This window comes from Oncorhynchus masou, chromosome 18 (genome assembly GCF_036934945.1).
Source record: "Oncorhynchus masou masou isolate Uvic2021 chromosome 18, UVic_Omas_1.1, whole genome shotgun sequence".
NCBI lineage: Eukaryota > Metazoa > Chordata > Actinopteri > Salmoniformes > Salmonidae > Oncorhynchus > Oncorhynchus masou.
In genome coordinates this window covers 74122019-74138413 of record NC_088229.1, presented here as the reverse complement: position 1 = coordinate 74138413, position 16395 = coordinate 74122019, and the positions used below count along the sequence as shown (strand labels likewise).

Sequence of the window (16395 nt, the reverse complement as noted above, 5' to 3'; positions counted from 1 at the left end):
TCCCAATAGATTATTTCAACCCAATATATTATTTCTTCCCAATAGATTATTTAGTCCCAATATATTATTTCAACCCAATAGATTATTTCTTCCCATTAGATAATTTTAACCCAATAGATTAGTTATTCCCAATAGATTATTTCAACCCAATAGATGTTTTCTTCCCAATAGATTATTTCTTCACATTAGATCATTTTAACCCAATAGATTATTTCAACCCAATAGATTCTTTGTTCCCATTAGATTATTTCAACCCAATAGATGATTTATTCCCAATAGATTATTTATACCCAATAGATTATTTCTTCCCCCTCAATCGGTTGACTTTCCCTGGATGGGGTGACCTCCAATAGAAAACGCAAAAAGTTCATGCTCTTGACATCTCCCATTTCTATTAGGAAATCAAGGTCATTTGTTATTTCTACAATACGTGTTTTCACAGTGGACAGACAAGAAAATTGTTTACATTTGTGGTTTTATATATTTTTTAAAATAAAAAATAAATGAATGGTAATTTTTTTTGTCGCCATCGGGTGGTCATTTATAGACATAAACGGAAAGGTACATTCACGCACACGGCGTTTAGGTGTTTGGTTTGACAAAATATCCGAGACGTTTGGATAATTTGACTTTAATAGGGAGGTATGTTCTGTTTATTCTATTTCACATCAGTATTTACAGTTCTGAACTACCTTATATTTGTATAGTGATAACCTACATAGGTTTAGCAGTGCTTGATTTAGGCCAGAGCAGTCCTGTGCGCCTTATCTGCACATTTTGGGGGGAACTGAATACTGAGTCTCCTTTATAAAACAAAGTCGCCTATCACCGACCCGGATTCACAGATGGCGGCAAAAAAAACATGATAAAGCGGAATTAAGGCGGGCTCTGACATTTAATAGAAACGGAGGCGGTGCGTTCATATCCCGATTCCGCGTTGTTCGCGTTTTATTTGACAGTAGCCTGTGAATTCCGATGTATATGTGCCACTAGACTGTTCCAGTTTGAGAATGCGCCTAAATACGCTTTTCCAAATTGTCAAATTAGGGCTTTTATAGTCATGAAAATCAGGATCCACTCTACCCTTTTGGGGAACCTAAGCGAGTCCCCCTCTTCAACCAAGCAGGCAATTGACGGCCCAGAGAAAATATTGCAGTTTTATAAAAATAAAAAATGAATCCCAAATCAAGCACTGGTTAATTAACATTCGTTATGGCCCAATATGATGTGTTAGGATATCACTTCCATTCGCGCTGTTCACCAACGTTTAGGAAACGTTTCGATATTGAATGCGGCTCCGCAAGTCCTCCGACCAAAACTTCCGCCTTCAAGCAGTCGATTCGTGCCAAACACAGACATGCCTGCAAAAATAAACTGATTGACTCTTGAGGGCTCTCAACAAAGCCTCTCCTGTGAGTATGTATATATATATATTATATGTTATAGTATAAAGTTAATTTTTAGGAAATCGAACATATAAATGATTATGTAGCCAGCAAGTTGTATACCATCTAGTCAAAACCTCCTAGCAAGTGTGTGATTTGAAATCGCCATAACTTCTTTATCTGACTGCGGATGATAGCTACGTTAAAGTCAAATTAGGTCAAATTTGTAGCAACAAAACGCAAAGAAAACAACAACAACGGGAAAACAGCAAAAATGTAAGGTCAGTAATTTTGTATTTCAACAATCATGCATAGCAAACATTTGACGCTATTAAACTGATGTTTAACTAGCTATTGCAGGAACATCTGGATAACCGTGGTGGTCTCAACCATATTATAATTGAGTCAATTCAAGTTTGCTAACTGAATTCCCAATAACACTTTCAAATGTCCTTTTTTGAAAATCATCGAGGAAAACATTTAATTGCATTTAGAATCTCAGTTTACATCCTGAATTCAAATTGACCTCAACTTTGCCGAATACTAAGCTAACCATCTCATCAACACTTGGTCCCCTCACCTTAGCTTGTAAGAGGGGCGAAGCCAATAGGATAGACGAGGGCGGACGACCAACCAACCAACCAATCAACCGACCGCACAAAATACCAAAAACACCCGTATCCAAGATGAGGCGAGCCAGCCGAGGAGGGGATGAATCTGGTACCGGTGCTCCCCGTCAGAACGGTGTGTCTGGGGGGAGAGGCGGCGCCAGAGGAGTGGCTGCGGATCGGGGGGATGCAGTAGCCGGCGGAGGTGATGATGATGAGGCCGGCCCAGCAGACATGCAGGATGAGGACAATGATCCGGCACGGAGGAGAGAGATCAGGAGCAAGTACAGGGACCTCATCAACTCTGTTCAACGTGAGTAGTGGATACGAGGGGTCTGCTAAATGACTCCAATGTAATGCAACGGTAGTGGGAACTGTCTGGAAATGGTATCCATTGGCCACAACTCTTTTCAAAAACGGTATTCTCCTTGTCATTGATTTTTAAAAGTATTGGATTGGTATAAGCATTGGCTGGAGGGAATTACCACAAAAAAAAAAAAAATCCATGATGGGGCGTGTGTAAGGGTCCACTTCGGGAGAAGGGTGGAGAATCTGGAGGCAGATGCTGGCCTGTGACTGGTTGTGTTAAAACTCCCAGGTGCCTGGACACCTGGCAAGTTAAAAGGTCCAGTAGGTAACTTTGTGGGCAACCTGACCAAATTCACATAGAAATGTGATTTCTAGATCTGTTATTCTCATTGAAAGCAAGTCTAAAGCATCATCTTCCAACAGCTGAACACACTAGCTGTATTTTGGTTCTATTTCACAGCGGTTTAGATTGTTCAATGATTCTCTACATGACTTGTTTTCCCATATGATATCATTTTTATTCTGCAAATGTGATCTCATTTTATCAACCAGGAAATGGGGGAGTAATTTCTACCTGTTGTACCTTTTTAGTAACCAATCGATTTCTTCTCTCTTCTTCCCAGAGAACAGAGAGGACATGTTGAGTCCCACAAACAACAAACTGACAGATGTGTTGGAGGAGGCCAACAAACTGTTTGCAGAAGGTATGATAGGATCTGTCATCATGCTTCCTTCCTTCCTCGAAGTAACCACTGATCTAACATAGTCAGATTGGTGAGAGCCTGACCCCTGCTTTAACCTGCTTTAACCTATCTAGTAATGTCTAAATCAGTGGTCATTCAGAGGAAGGATGTTATACTATCTTAATCGAATAGCCTCCCTGTCTTTTTCTTCCTCCCTGTCTACGTCTACTTCCTCCCTGTCTACTCCTACTTCCTCCATGTCTACTTCCTCCCTCTTCTTCCTCCCTGTCTACTTCCTCCCTGTCTACTTCCTCCCTGTCTACTTCTTCTTCCTCCCTGTCTACTTCTTCTTCCTCCCTGTCTACTTCTTCTTCTTCCTCCCTTTCTTCTACTTCTTCTTCCTCCCTGTCTACTTCTACTTCCTCCCTCTACTTCCTCCCTGTCTACTTCTTCCTCCCTGTCTACTTCTTCTTCTTCCTCTCTTTCTTCTACTTCTTCTTCCTCCCTTTCTTCTGCTTCTTCTTCTTCCTCCCTGTCTTCTTCTTCCTCACTGTTCTGTTTTGTCTCCTCTCTCCCAGTCCGTCAGGCCCGTGAAGCGGCTTTAGACGCACAGCTCCTGGTCCTGGCTACAGACCTGGGGAAGGAGAAGGCCAGCCAGCTACACGCAGAGGGATCAGCCTTCGACCCCGCAGCCTTTGCTGAACACCTGGTAATGAAGAATGGGGAGGAATGGGGGAGGTAGAGGAGGAGGAATGGGGGAGGTAGAGGAGGAGGAATGGGGGAGGTAGAGGAGGAGGAATGGGGGAGGTAGAGGAGGAGGAATGGGGGAGGTAGAGGAGGAGGAATGGGGGAGGTAGAGGAGGAGGAATGGGGGAGGTAGAGGAGGAGGAATGGGGGGAGGTAGAGGAGGAGGAATGGGGGAGGTAGAGGAGGAGGAATGGGGGAGGTAGAGGAGGAGGAATGGGGGAGGTAGAGGAGGAGGAATGGGGGAGGTAGAGGAGGAGGAATGGGGGAGGTAGAGGAGGAGGAATGGGGGAGGTAGAGGAATGGGGGAGGTAGAGGAGGAGGAATGGGGGAGGTAGAGGAGGAGGAATGGGGAGGTAGAGGAGGAGGAATGGGGGAGGTAGAGGAGGAGGAATGGGGGAGGTAGAGGAGGAGGAATGGGGGAGGTAGAGGAGGAGGAATGGGGGAGGTAGAGGAGGAGGAATGGGGGAGGTAGAGGAGGAGGAATGGGGGAGGTAGAGGAGGAGGAATGGGGGAGGTAGAGGAGGAGGAATGGGGGAGGTAGAGGAGGAGGAATGGGGAGGTAGAGGAGGAGGAATGGGGGAGGTAGAGGAGGAGGAATGGGGGAGGTAGAGTAGGAGGAATGGGGGAGGTAGAGTAGGAGGAATGGGGAGGAAGAGTAGGAGGAATGGGGAGGTAGAGGAGGAGGATGGGTAAGGTAGAGGAGGAGGAATGGGGGAGGAGGAGGAATGGGGGAGGTAGAGGAGGAGGAATGGGGGAGGTAGAGGAGGAGGATGGGGTAGGTGACGAAGGTGAAGGTTACTGGTTGTCAGATTTCTAACCCTTTATCCTTTGTGTGTCTGTTGGTCCACCAGCTGTCATTCATGGGTCTGAATCGCCTGGAGGAGGAAGATGAAGATGTGGAGGGTGGAGCGAGCGGCGGGTACCTCCCCCAGGACGCCTGGCAGAGGGTAGCTAACAGAGCTCAGCGCTGCTTCAGGACTGCCCCCTCTTTCCACTATATGTAAGTGTGTGTGTGTGTGTGTGTTTAGAGAGCAGAAGGTAGCAGAGCTCAGTGCTGCTCCAGGACTGCCCCCTCTTTCCACTATATGTAAGTGTGTGTGTGTGTGTTTAGAGAGCAGAAGGTAGCAGAGCTCAGTGCTGCTCCAGGACTGCCGCCTCTTTCCACTATATGTAAGTGTGTGTGTGTGTGTGTTTAGAGAGCAGAAGGTAGCAGAGCTCAGTGCTGCTCCAGGACTGCCCCCTCTTTCCACTATATGTAAGTGTGTGTGTGTGTGTTTAGAGAGCAGAAGGTAGCAGAGCTCAGTGCTGCTCCAGGACTGCCGCCTCTTTCCACTATATGTAAGTGTGTGTGTGTGTGTGTTTAGAGAGCAGAAGGTAGCAGAGCTCAGTGCTGCTCCAGGACTGCCCCCTCTTTCCACTATATGTAAGTGTGTGTGTGTGTTTAGAGAGCAGAAGGTAGCAGAGCTCAGTGCTGCTCCAGGACTGCCCCCTCTTTCCACTATATGTAAGTGTGTGTGTGTGTGTTTAGAGAGCAGAAGGTAGCAGAGCTCAGTGCTGCTCCAGGACTGCCCCCTCTTTCCACTATATGTAAGTGTGTGTGTGTGTTTAGAGAGCAGAAGGTAGCAGAGCTCAGTGCTGCTCCAGGACTGCCCCCTCTTTCCACTATATGTAAGTGTGTGTGTGTGTGTGTTTAGAGAGCAGAAGGTAGCAGAGCTCAGTGCTGCTCCAGGACTGCCCCCTCTTTCCACTATATGTAAGTGTGTGTGTGTGTGTGTTTAGAGAGCAGAAGGTAGCAGAGCTCAGTGCTGCTCCAGGACTGCCCCCTCTTTCCACTATATGTAAGTGTGTGTGTGTGTGTTTAGAGAGCAGAAGGTAGCAGAGCTCAGTGCTGCTCCAGGACTGCCCCCTCTTTCCACTATATGTAAGTGTGTGTGTGTGTGTTTAGAGAGCAGAAGGTAGCAGAGCTCAGTGCTGCTCCAGGACTGCCCCCTCTTTCCACTATATGTAAGTGTGTGTGTGTGTTTAGAGAGCAGAAGGTAGCAGAGCTCAGTGCTGCTCCAGGACTGCCCCCTCTTTCCACTATATGTAAGTGTGTGTGTGTTTAGAGAGCAGAAGGTAGCAGAGCTCAGTGCTGCTCCAGGACTGCCCCCTCTTTCCACTATATGTAAGTGTGTGTGTGTGTGTGTTTAGAGAGCAGAAGGTAGCAGAGCTCAGTGCTGCTCCAGGACTGCCCCCTCTTTCCACTATATGTAAGTGTGTGTGTGTGTGTGTTTAGAGAGCAGAAGGTAGCAGAGCTCAGTGCTGCTCCAGGACTGCCCCCTCTTTCCACTATATGTAAGTGTGTGTGTGTGTGTTTAGAGAGCAGAAGGTAGCAGAGCTCAGTGCTGCTCCAGGACTGCCCCCTCTTTCCACTATATGTAAGTGTGTGTGTGTGTGTTTAGAGAGCAGAAGGTAGCAGAGCTCAGTGCTGCTCCAGGACTGCCCCTCTTTCCACTATATGTAAGTGTGTGTGTGTTTTAGAGAGCAGAAGGTAGCAGAGCTCAGTGCTGCTCCAGGACTGCCCCCTCTTTCCACTATATGTAAGTGTGTGTGTGTGTTTAGAGAGCAGAAGGTAGCAGAGCTCAGTGCTGCTCCAGGACTGCCCCCTCTTTCCACTATATGTAAGTGTGTGTGTGTGTGTGTTTAGAGAGCAGAAGGTAGCAGAGCTCAGTGCTGCTCCAGGACTGCCCCCTCTTTCCACTATATGTAAGTGTGTGTGTGTGTGTGTGTGTTTAGAGAGCAGAAGGTAGCAGAGCTCGGTGCTGCTCCAGGACTGCCCCCTCTTTCCACTATGCGTGAATCAGTGTGTTTGAGGGCATCAGTCTCCGCATGGCGAGGCCCAGAAGTGCTACTATTGATCACATAACAAGTCGTTTGATTTTGTCGATCAGTGATTCTGCAAACGCAAACATCATCCTCCACCTCTTTGGGCCAAAAGTGACCGCTCACCTAAATATACACGAGAATATGTCTAAAAACGCTCTTTCTAACTCTCTTGTGTTGTCTCTCTACCAGGATGGGATCGTTCCTGGCTGAGCTACCGCCGCCTCGCCAGAGGGTAGAGAGACAGAGGAAAGCTCCTGGCAAGGAAGCCAAGAGGATCATGCCCACTCAGGTCTCCGGCTTTAACCCTGTTGTGCTGAGTCACCAGGCCATCCCAGAACACCTTGGTTTGGTCTGGCTTGGCTGTGTATTGTCCAGTATTGTGATATGGCCTTTTTGGTGTTTTTATATAGTTACTATATAATAGGGCTTTGGAAAAAGGAGATCAGTTTGATGAGCCAGGATGTATGTGTTTAGTATGTCTGTCCATCTGTTGACGATGAGGGTTTACTGCCCTGGTTTTAACTGTATATTTCTGCTTTGGAAAAAATGTCTTCTTTTTTTTTATGTCAAGGAAACAAACCTGGTTAAATAAATTAATCAATATTTTATGTCATTGTCTGTTCCAGTTGAAGAGGATGGAGGAGTCTCACCAGGAAGCTACAGAGAAGGAGGTAGAGAGGATTCTGGGATACCTGCGGAGCTACTTCTTTGACGACCGTAAGTCATGGCTCTTATTATTCTAATAACATATTTATATAGCGCTTTTCAACGACCCAAAGTCCCTTTACAATTGGAAAAAAACAAACAAAACAAGACCGACTAGGGGGAGGGACCTTAGATCCTCTGCTCCAATGGGCTTCGAGAGGAATCAAGGATTTGTTGACTAGTAACATTTCTGAAAATATGTTCGTTTAAATAGAGAATTAGAATCATAAAAACACAAGTCCAAACTGTATGTCTCTCTAGCATGTATGGTTTGAAAGTTACAGCCGATTTACTCTGAGAATTTAGAATGATTAGAGGGAATGTCATTTCATTATGGCCATGGGCAAAGTGGTCCCTGGTGTAGAACAAGAAGGCCCCGCCCACTGTTTAAGCTCCCAATTCACAACTTTATTGACAACCGTTTCCATCCAAAAGGAATCCTCATCTTGGTCACTGCTCGGTACAACTCGCTGCTCGGGTTGAACTCGCTGCTCGGGTTGAACTCGCTGCTCGGGTTGAACTCGCTGCTCGGGTTGAACTCGCTGGACGGGTCGAACTCGCTGGACGGGTCGAACTCGCTGGACGGGTCGAACTCGCTGGACGGGTCGAACTCGCTGGACGGGTCGAACTCGCTGCTCGGGTCGAACTCGCTGCTCGGGTCGAACTTGGTGGGAGGAACGGCTGCTAACTTCCAACAGAAACTGACAGGCTAGCTGGTGTGGCTGCAGGATCGTGTGTGGTAACATGAGCTGTTCCTAAATTAAACCCAAGAAATCCAAAACTAAATGGAGCCTATACTGTAGCCGAAACAGAAGAGAACCTGTTCCCGCTGGTGCTGGTTTTTACGCAGATTCTGCCATGAAGGCGGCAGGGTAGCCTAGTGGTTAGAGCGTTGGACTAGTAACCGGAAGGTTGCAAGTTCAAATCCCCAAGCTGACAAGGTACAAATCTGTCGTTCTGCCCCTGAACAGGCAGTTAACCCACTGTTCCTTGGCCGTCATTGAAAATAAGAATTTGTTCTTAATTGACTTGCCTAGTTAAATAAAGGTAAGGTCCTAAAGTCGCTAATAGGCTACAACAGAGGTCGGCGACCTTGGAGTGCTAAGTTAACGTAGCATTTTCGACTGATCTCCCCCGCCAGTTAGGATTTTTTTTACATGCACATTTTCGTGGAACGATTTAATTTAATTTATAATAGTCTTCATATCTCAAAATGTGTATTTATGTGGTTTAATCAAAACTCTTATCTAAATGATACAGACCTAAAAAAGTAACTTCTAAAAGTAACTTCTATTGCCATTCGTTTACTATGTAGAAATAACTTGGGTCGGTCCACTGAGACAGGCTCGAATGAGATGGGTGTCTCGTGTGCCATACATTTTAAATATATTTGCCACTGCCCCGACTAAATTAATCTCGGTCGACCAACAGCCCTTTCGACCGAACAATCGATCAGTCGTCTAAATGGGATCAGCCCTACGTTCGTATTTCATCAGCACTGTAAAGTACAAGCATATTAAGGGTGTACTATTGTAGAGAACAAGCTAATGATTTAATTGTATGTCATTCATAATGGTATAGGCTCAAGAAAACAAGGTTTAGGCATTAATTTACTAGCACCTTCTATGACCCGTATTTCACTGCATTCTAGAGTAGTGAATTAACATCCTATAAGGTGTAACAAAATGTTTTATAAAAACTCTGACATTTTTAGAATTAGGTTAGAAATGATTTGATATTAGTTGGTTTTAAGGAGCTATTTGTGATGTACCTTTCTCCCTGTGTATCTCCAGCCACATCTCCCATCTCCTACTATGAGTTTGTCATAGACCCCACCTCCTTCTCCCGCTCGGTGGAGAACATCTTCCACACCTCCTTCCTGGTCAGGGTGAGTGGTTTATCCTGCAGGCATTACATTCAGGTCAGGGTGAGGAGTGGTTTATTCTGGTCAGGGTGAAGAGGGTTTTATTCTGGTCAGGGTGAAGAGGGTTTTATTCTGGTCAGGTTGAAGAGGGTTTTATTCTGGTCAGGGTGAAGAGGGTTTTATTCTGGTCAGGTTGAAGAGGGTTTTATTCTGGTCAGGTTGAAGAGGGTTTTATTCTGGTCAGGTTGAAGAGGGTTTTATTCTGGTCAGGGTGAAGAGGGTTTTATTCTGGTCAGGGTGAAGAGGGGTTTATTCTGGTGAGGGATCACAATATACTGAAATGTAGATCCTCACTGTGTTTGGGCTAGTCCCTGGATAGGAGGAAGTGTGTTTGGGCTAGTCCCTGATAGGAGGAAGTGTGTTTGGGCTAGTCCCTAGATAGGAGGAAGTGTGTTTGGGCTCGTCCCTGGATAGGAGGAAGTGTGTTTGGGCTCGTCCCTGGATAGGAGGAAGTGTGTGTTTGGGCTAGTCCCTGGATAGGAGGAAGTGTGTGTTTGGGCTAGTCCCTGGATAGGAGGAAGTGTGTTTGGACTAGTCCCTGGATAGGAGGAAGTGTGTTTGGACTAGTCCCTAGATAGGAGGAAGTGTGTTTGGGCTAGTCCCTGGATAGGAGGAAGTGTGTTTGGGCTAGTCCCTGGGTAGGAGGAAGTGTGTTTGGGCTAGTCCCTGGGTAGGAGGAAGTGTGTTTGGACTAGTCCCTGGGTAGGAGGAAGTGTGTTCGGGCTAGTCCCTGGGTAGGAGGAAGTGTGTTTGGGCTCGTCCCTGGATAGGAGGAAGTGTGTTTGGACTAGTCCCCGATAGGAGGAAGTGTGTTTGGACTAGTCCCCGATAGGAGGAAGTGTGTTTGGACTAGTCCCCGATAGGAGGAAGTGTGTTTGGACTAGTCCCTGGATAGGAGGAAGTGTGTTTGGGCTTGTCCCTGATAGGAGGAAGTGTGTTTGAGCTAGTCCCCGATAGGAGGAAGTGTGTTTGAGCTAGTCCCCGATAGGAGGAAGTGTGTTTGGACTAGTCCCCGATAGGAGGAAGTGTGTTTGGACTAGTCCCTGGGTAGGATGTGTGTTTGGGCTAGTCCCTGGATAGGATGTGTGTTTGGGCTAGTCCCTGGATATGAAGTGTGTTTGGGCTAGTCCCTGGATAGGAGGAAGTGTGTTTGGGCTAGTCCCCGATAGGAGGAAGTGTGTTTGGGCTAGTCCCCGATAGGAGGAAGTGTGTTTGGGCTCGTCCCTGGATAGGAGGAAGTGTGTTTGGCTCGTCCCTGGATAGGAGGAAGTGTGTTTGGACTAGTCCCCGATTGGAGGAAGTGTGTTTGGACTAGTCCCCGATAGGAGGAAGTGTGTTTGGACTAGTCCCCGATAGGAGGAAGTGTGTTTGGACTAGTCCCCGATAGGAGGAAGTGTGTTTGGACTAGTCCCTGGATAGGATGTGTGTTTGGGCTAGTCCCTGGATAGGATGTGTGTTTGGGCTAGTCCCTGGATATGAAGTGTGTTTGGGCTAGTCCCTGGATAGGAGGAAGTGTGTTTGGGCTAGTCCCCGATAGGAGGAAGTGTGTTTGGGCTAGTCCCCGATAGGAGGAAGTGTGTTTGGACTAGTCCCTGGATATGAAGTGTGTTTGGGCTAGTCCCTGGATAGGAGGAAGTGTGTTTGGGCTAGTCCCCGATAGGAGGAAGTCTGTTTGGGCTAGTCCCCGATAGGAGGAAGTGTGTTTGGACTAGTCCCTGGATAGGATGTGTGTTTGGGCTAGTCCCTGGATAGGAAGAAGTGTGTTTGGGCTCGTCCCTGGATAGGAGGTGTCAGCTAGATGTTATTATTAGATAGCAGGAAGCCACTTCAAGGCACTGTTGTCTCCAACACTTCTCCTTTTGAAATGTCACGTGGATGGTTGGTGACGGCGTTGTTTGTGTTTCTCAGGATGGTTTGGCGAAAATGTACCTGGATAACCACAAACTTCCTTGTATCGGTAAGAGAGAACCTCCTATTGTGACAAAATTACTTTTCTTGTTAATTTGTTTGGGGTTATCGTTTTTTTTGCACGATAGTGTTGATTGTTCGTAAGCCATCATTAACCTGTCTTTATCTCTGACAGCCCCCGTGGAGGAAGGGGAGGTGGAGGCTGGAGGAGCGTCGAACAGGCAGCAGTGTGTCATCTCTATCAGCCCCAAGAGCTGGAAGGTACACACACACACACACACACACACACACACACACACACACACACACACACACACACACACACTGGGACAGGGACACACACACACACACACTGGGACAGGGACACACACACACACACACTGGGACAGGGACACACACACACACACACTGGGACAGGGACACACACACACACACACTGGGACAGGGACACACACACACACACACTGGGACAGGGACACACACACACACACACTGGGACAGGGACACACACACACACACACTGGGACAGGGACACACACACACACACACTGGGACAGGGACACACACACACACACACTGGGACAGGGACACACACACACACACACTGGGACAGGGACACACACACACACACACACACTGGGACAGGGACACACACACACACACACACTGGGACAGGGACACACACACACACACACACACTGGGACAGGGACACACACACACACACACACACTGGGACAGGGACAGACACACACACACACACACACTGGGACAGGGACAGACACACACACACACACTGGGACAGGGACACACACACACACACACACACACTGGGACAGGGACACACACACACACACACACTGGGACAGGGACACACACACACACACACACTGGGACAGGGACACACACACACACACACTGGGACAGGGACACACACACACACACACACTGGGACAGGGACACACACACACACACACACACACACACAAACACACTGGGACAGGGACACACACACACACACACACACACACACACACACACACACACACTGGGACAGGGAAACACACACACACACACTGGGACAGGGACACACACACACACCCACTGGAACAGAACACACACACATTGATTTTTAGCATAGTTTCTTGTAACTCTTTCTCCGTATATAATTTAGTCTATAACAGCAGAGTAGCACCCTGTATTATCAGCGTATTCAACAGCTGTTAAGAAATATATTACCTTCAACAGTGTTACCTTGTGATCGAAGATGTCAATGTTTTGGGATTATTGGTGTCGTTAAAAACAATTCGCATGTTTGACATTTCAGTGGACTTTCTAACAACGATCAGCTTTTCGATAAGCGGTTTAGCCGCCTATTATTGGCATTCGGGCCCCAGTTATTGGCCACCTTACTAATTTGTTAATTAAATGAATATATCTTTACATGTTTTGTTCAGAAAAAGAGACACCAACCTCGTATCCGAAGTGTTTACTAGATAGTTGACGATCCTCCCGGTAAAGTAAAAAAGGGCTTGGCTGACAACTTCTCATTCCGATGCCCGTTGCCCGATGACCGATGCCCGTTGACCGATGCCCGTTGACCGATGCCCGTTGACCGATGCCCGTTGACCGATGCCCGATGCGCCATCCTGTAGACTCTTAAAAATGGTTCTTCACCGAAATATAGTCGAATTTTACAATATACATCGTGTCCCACAAAATGTGTGTGTGTGTGTGTATATATATATATATATATATATATATATATATATATATATATATATATATATATATATATATATATATATATATATTACTTTTCTGAAAACTCTCAAAACCTAATTTAACTTACATAAACTGCAATGATCGGTGGTCAGCTAGCTAGAAGGGTATCTTGAGTTGCAAAATGCACCATTATTTACCAACCAACCTATTTAAATGTTGAGCTCGAGGTCATTTAATCCTCCAACCGCTAGAGGGTGTCTGAAGTTGGTGGGAAAATTAGCAAGAGTTGTTTGTTGTTGTTGATGATGATGTTATATCACAAGATAAATTGTTTTCTTCTGAAGGAGTTGTTGATGATGATGATGTTATATCACAAGATGATCAACTGTTTTCTTCTGAAGGAGTTGTTGATGATGATGATGTTATATCACAAGATGATCAACTGTTTTCTTCTGAAGGAGTTGGATGATGATGTTATATCACAAGATGATCAACTGTTTTCTTCTGAAGGAGTTGGATGATGATGATGTTATATCACAAGATGATCAACTGTTTTCTTCTGAAGGAGTTGGATGATGATGATGATGTTATATTACAAGATGATCAACTGTTTTCTTCTGAAGGAGTTGGATGATGTTGTTTTCTTCTGTTCTCTTTCTCTCTCTCTCTCTAGGAGTTAATTGAGGCCTTTGATATCACCGAGCCACTGATCCATGCTCCCAGCACACAGCACACAGAATGACGCTGATATAACAGCTATTTCCTTTTAAAACATTAGAGAATTTTATCGACTTTAACTTTAGCTATAAATATTAGTTTTCTATTCATAGGTCTTGTTCGCGGTTTTTTGTATTATTTGATTAAAGAGTGTGAACCCAAGACAGTGATTGTGTGTTTGACTTCAAGGAAGAAAATGAGGGTGATCTACACATCCTAAACATATATTTTGCTGAGCTAACACATCACAATCAGATCAAGGAATGAGAGATTATTGCTGCTCGCCAGGGCTTCTTTTCCTGGTACCCAGATATACAACGTTTCTGCTTTGCAGAAGTCTTCAAGCCTATAGTTCCCCACAATCCTTTTGACCAAAGGGTTTAGATGTTCCTGCCAGCCTGCTGTGCTTTTCAGCTACCAGCTGTGTTTGATAGTGATTTTAACGCATTCCTATGTTGTGTGTGTTTAGGTGGAAATCATTCATCATGTAACTTCAGGTAAATAATGGGTTTAAAGGGGACGTTTCAGTTTCAAGATGTAAATAATGGGTTTAAAGGGGACGTTTCAAGATGTAAATAATGGGTTTAAAGGGGACGTTTCAGTTTCATCATGTAAATAATGGGTTTAAAGGGGACGTTTCAAGATGTAAATAATGGGTTTAAAGGGGACGTTTCAGTTTCATCATGTAAATAATGGGTTTAAAGGGGACGTTTCAGTTTCATCATGTAAATAATGGGTTTAAAGGGGACGTTTCAAGATGTAAATAATGGGTTTAAAGGGGACGTTTCAGTTTCATCTTGTAAATAATGGGTTTAAAGGGGACGTTTCAAGATGTAAATAATGGGTGTAAAGGGGACGTTTCAGTTTCAAGATGTAAATAATGGGTTTAAAGGGGACGTTTCAGTTTCAAGATGTAAATAATGGGTTTAAAGGGGATGTTTCAGTTTCAAGATGTAAATAATGGGTTTAAAGGGGACGTTTCAGTTTCAAGATGTAAATAATGGGTTTAAAAGGGACGTTTCAGTTTCATCATGTAAATAATGGGTTTAAAGGGGACGTTTCAGTTTCAAGATGTAAATAATGGGTTTAAAGGGGACGTTTCAGTTTCATCATGTAAATAATGGGTGTAAAGGGGACGTTTCAGTTTCATCATGTAAATAATGGGTTTAAAGGGGACGTTGCAGTTTCAAGATGTAAATAATGGGTTTAAAGGGGACGTTTCAGTTTCATCATGTAAATAATGGGTGTAAAGGGGACGTTTCAGTTTCATCATGTAAATAATGGGTTTAAAGGGGACGTTTCATGTAAATAATGGGTTTAAAGGGGACGTTTCAGTTTCAAGATGTAAATAATGGGTTTAAAGGGGATGTTTCAGTTTCAAGATGTAAATAATGGGTTTAAAGGGGACTTTTCAGTTTCATCATGTAAATAATGGGTTTAAAGGGGACGTTTCAAGATGTAAATAATGGGTTTAAAGGGGACGTTTCAGTTTCAAGATGTAAATAATGGGTTTAAAGGGGACGTTTCAGTTTCATCATGTAAATAATGGGTTTAAAGGGGATGTTTCAGTTTCAAGATGTAAATAATGGGTTTAAAGGGGACGTTTCAGTTTCATCATGTAAATAATGGGTTTAAAGGGGAGGTTTCAGTTTCAAGATGTAAATAATGGGTTTAAAGGGGACGTTTCAGTTTCATGTAAATAATGGGTTTAAAGGGGACGTTTCAGTTTCATCATGTAAATAATGGGTTTAAAGGGGACGTTTCAGTTTCATCATGTAAATAATGGGTTTAAAGGGGACGTTTCAGTTTCATCATGTAAATAATGGGTTTAAAGGGGACGTTTCAGTTTCATCATGTAAATAATGGGTTTAAAGGGGACGTTTCAAGATGTAAATAATGGGTTTAAAGGGGACGTTTCAGTTTCATCATGTAAATAATGGGTTTAAAGGAGACGTTTCAGTTTCATCATGTAAATAATGGGTTTAAAGGGGATGTTTCAGTTTCAAGATGTAAATAATGGGTTTAAAGGGGACGTTTCAGTTTCATCATGTAAATAATGGGGTTAAAGGGGAGGTTTCAGTTTCAAGATGTAAATAATGGGTTTAAATGGGACGTTTCAGTTTCATGTAAATAATGGGTTTAAAGGGGACGTTTCAGTTTCATGTAAATAATGGGTTTAAAGGGGACGTTTCAGTTTCATCATGTAAATAATGGGTTTAAAGGGGATGTTTCAGTTTCAAGATGTAAATAATGGGTTTAAAGGGGACGTTTCAGTTTCAAGATGTAAATAATGGGTTTAAAAGGGACGTTTCAGTTTCATCATGTAAATAATGGGTTTAAAGGGGACGTTTCAGTTTCAAGATGTAAATAATGGGTTTAAAGGGGACGTTTCAGTTTCATCATGTAAATAATGGGTGTAAAGGGGACGTTTCAGTTTCATCATGTAAATAATGGGTTTAAAGGGGACGTTTCAGTTTCAAGATGTAAATAATGGGTTTAAAGGGGACGTTTCAGTTTCATCATGTAAATAATGGGTGTAAAGGGGACGTTTCAGTTTCATGTAAATAATGGGTTTAAAGGGGACGTTTCATGTAAATAATGGGTTTAAAGGGGACGTTTCAGTTTCAAGATGTAAATAATGGGTTTAAAGGGGACTTTTCAGTTTCATCATGTAAATATTGGGTTTAAAGGGGATGTTTCAGTTTCAAGATGTAAATAATGGGTTTAAAGGGGACTTTTCAGTTTCATCATGTAAATATTGGGTTTAAAGGGGATGTTTCAGTTTCAAGATGTAAATAATGGGTTTAAAGGGGACTTTTCA

The 16395-nt window shown here is 44.5% G+C and overlaps 1 protein-coding gene across 6 annotated transcripts; it reads left to right on the top strand.

Annotated features, from left to right (window-relative positions):
- The first annotated feature begins 565 nt into the window (after positions 1–565).
- On the top strand, positions 566–13736 carry LOC135505258 (non-structural maintenance of chromosomes element 4 homolog A-like). Of its 6 annotated transcripts, XM_064924462.1 has the most exons (12): positions 685–1412; positions 1583–1666; positions 1971–2306; positions 2926–3006; positions 3564–3694; positions 4584–4732; positions 6787–6886; positions 7224–7314; positions 9096–9190; positions 11135–11183; positions 11310–11395; positions 13531–13736. In XM_064924462.1, exons 3-12 carry the CDS (start codon positions 2072–2074, stop codon positions 13597–13599), a joined length of 1086 nt encoding a protein of 361 aa, XP_064780534.1. In that variant the 5' UTR covers positions 685–1412; positions 1583–1666; positions 1971–2071; the 3' UTR covers positions 13600–13736. The 6 variants fall into 6 exon arrangements, with proteins under 6 accessions (XP_064780537.1, XP_064780535.1, XP_064780536.1 ...); XM_064924465.1 differs by lacking the exons at positions 685–1412; positions 1583–1666 and adding an exon at positions 566–642; XM_064924463.1 differs by lacking the exon at positions 1583–1666 and having other exon boundaries at positions 684–1412.
- The last annotated feature ends 2659 nt before the right edge of the window (positions 13737–16395 follow it).

Bases quoted from the DNA above. Each gene is read 5' to 3' on its own strand.
- LOC135505258 (XM_064924465.1), top strand. From the start codon at position 2,072: ATGAGGCGAGCCAGCCGAGGAGGGGATGAATCTGGTACCGGTGCTCCC. The intron at 7,315-9,095 runs GTAAGTCATGGC...GTGTATCTCCAG, and splicing joins GAGCTACTTCTTTGACGACC to CCACATCTCCCATCTCCTAC. The intron at 11,184-11,309 runs GTAAGAGAGAAC...TATCTCTGACAG, and splicing joins CCACAAACTTCCTTGTATCG to CCCCCGTGGAGGAAGGGGAG.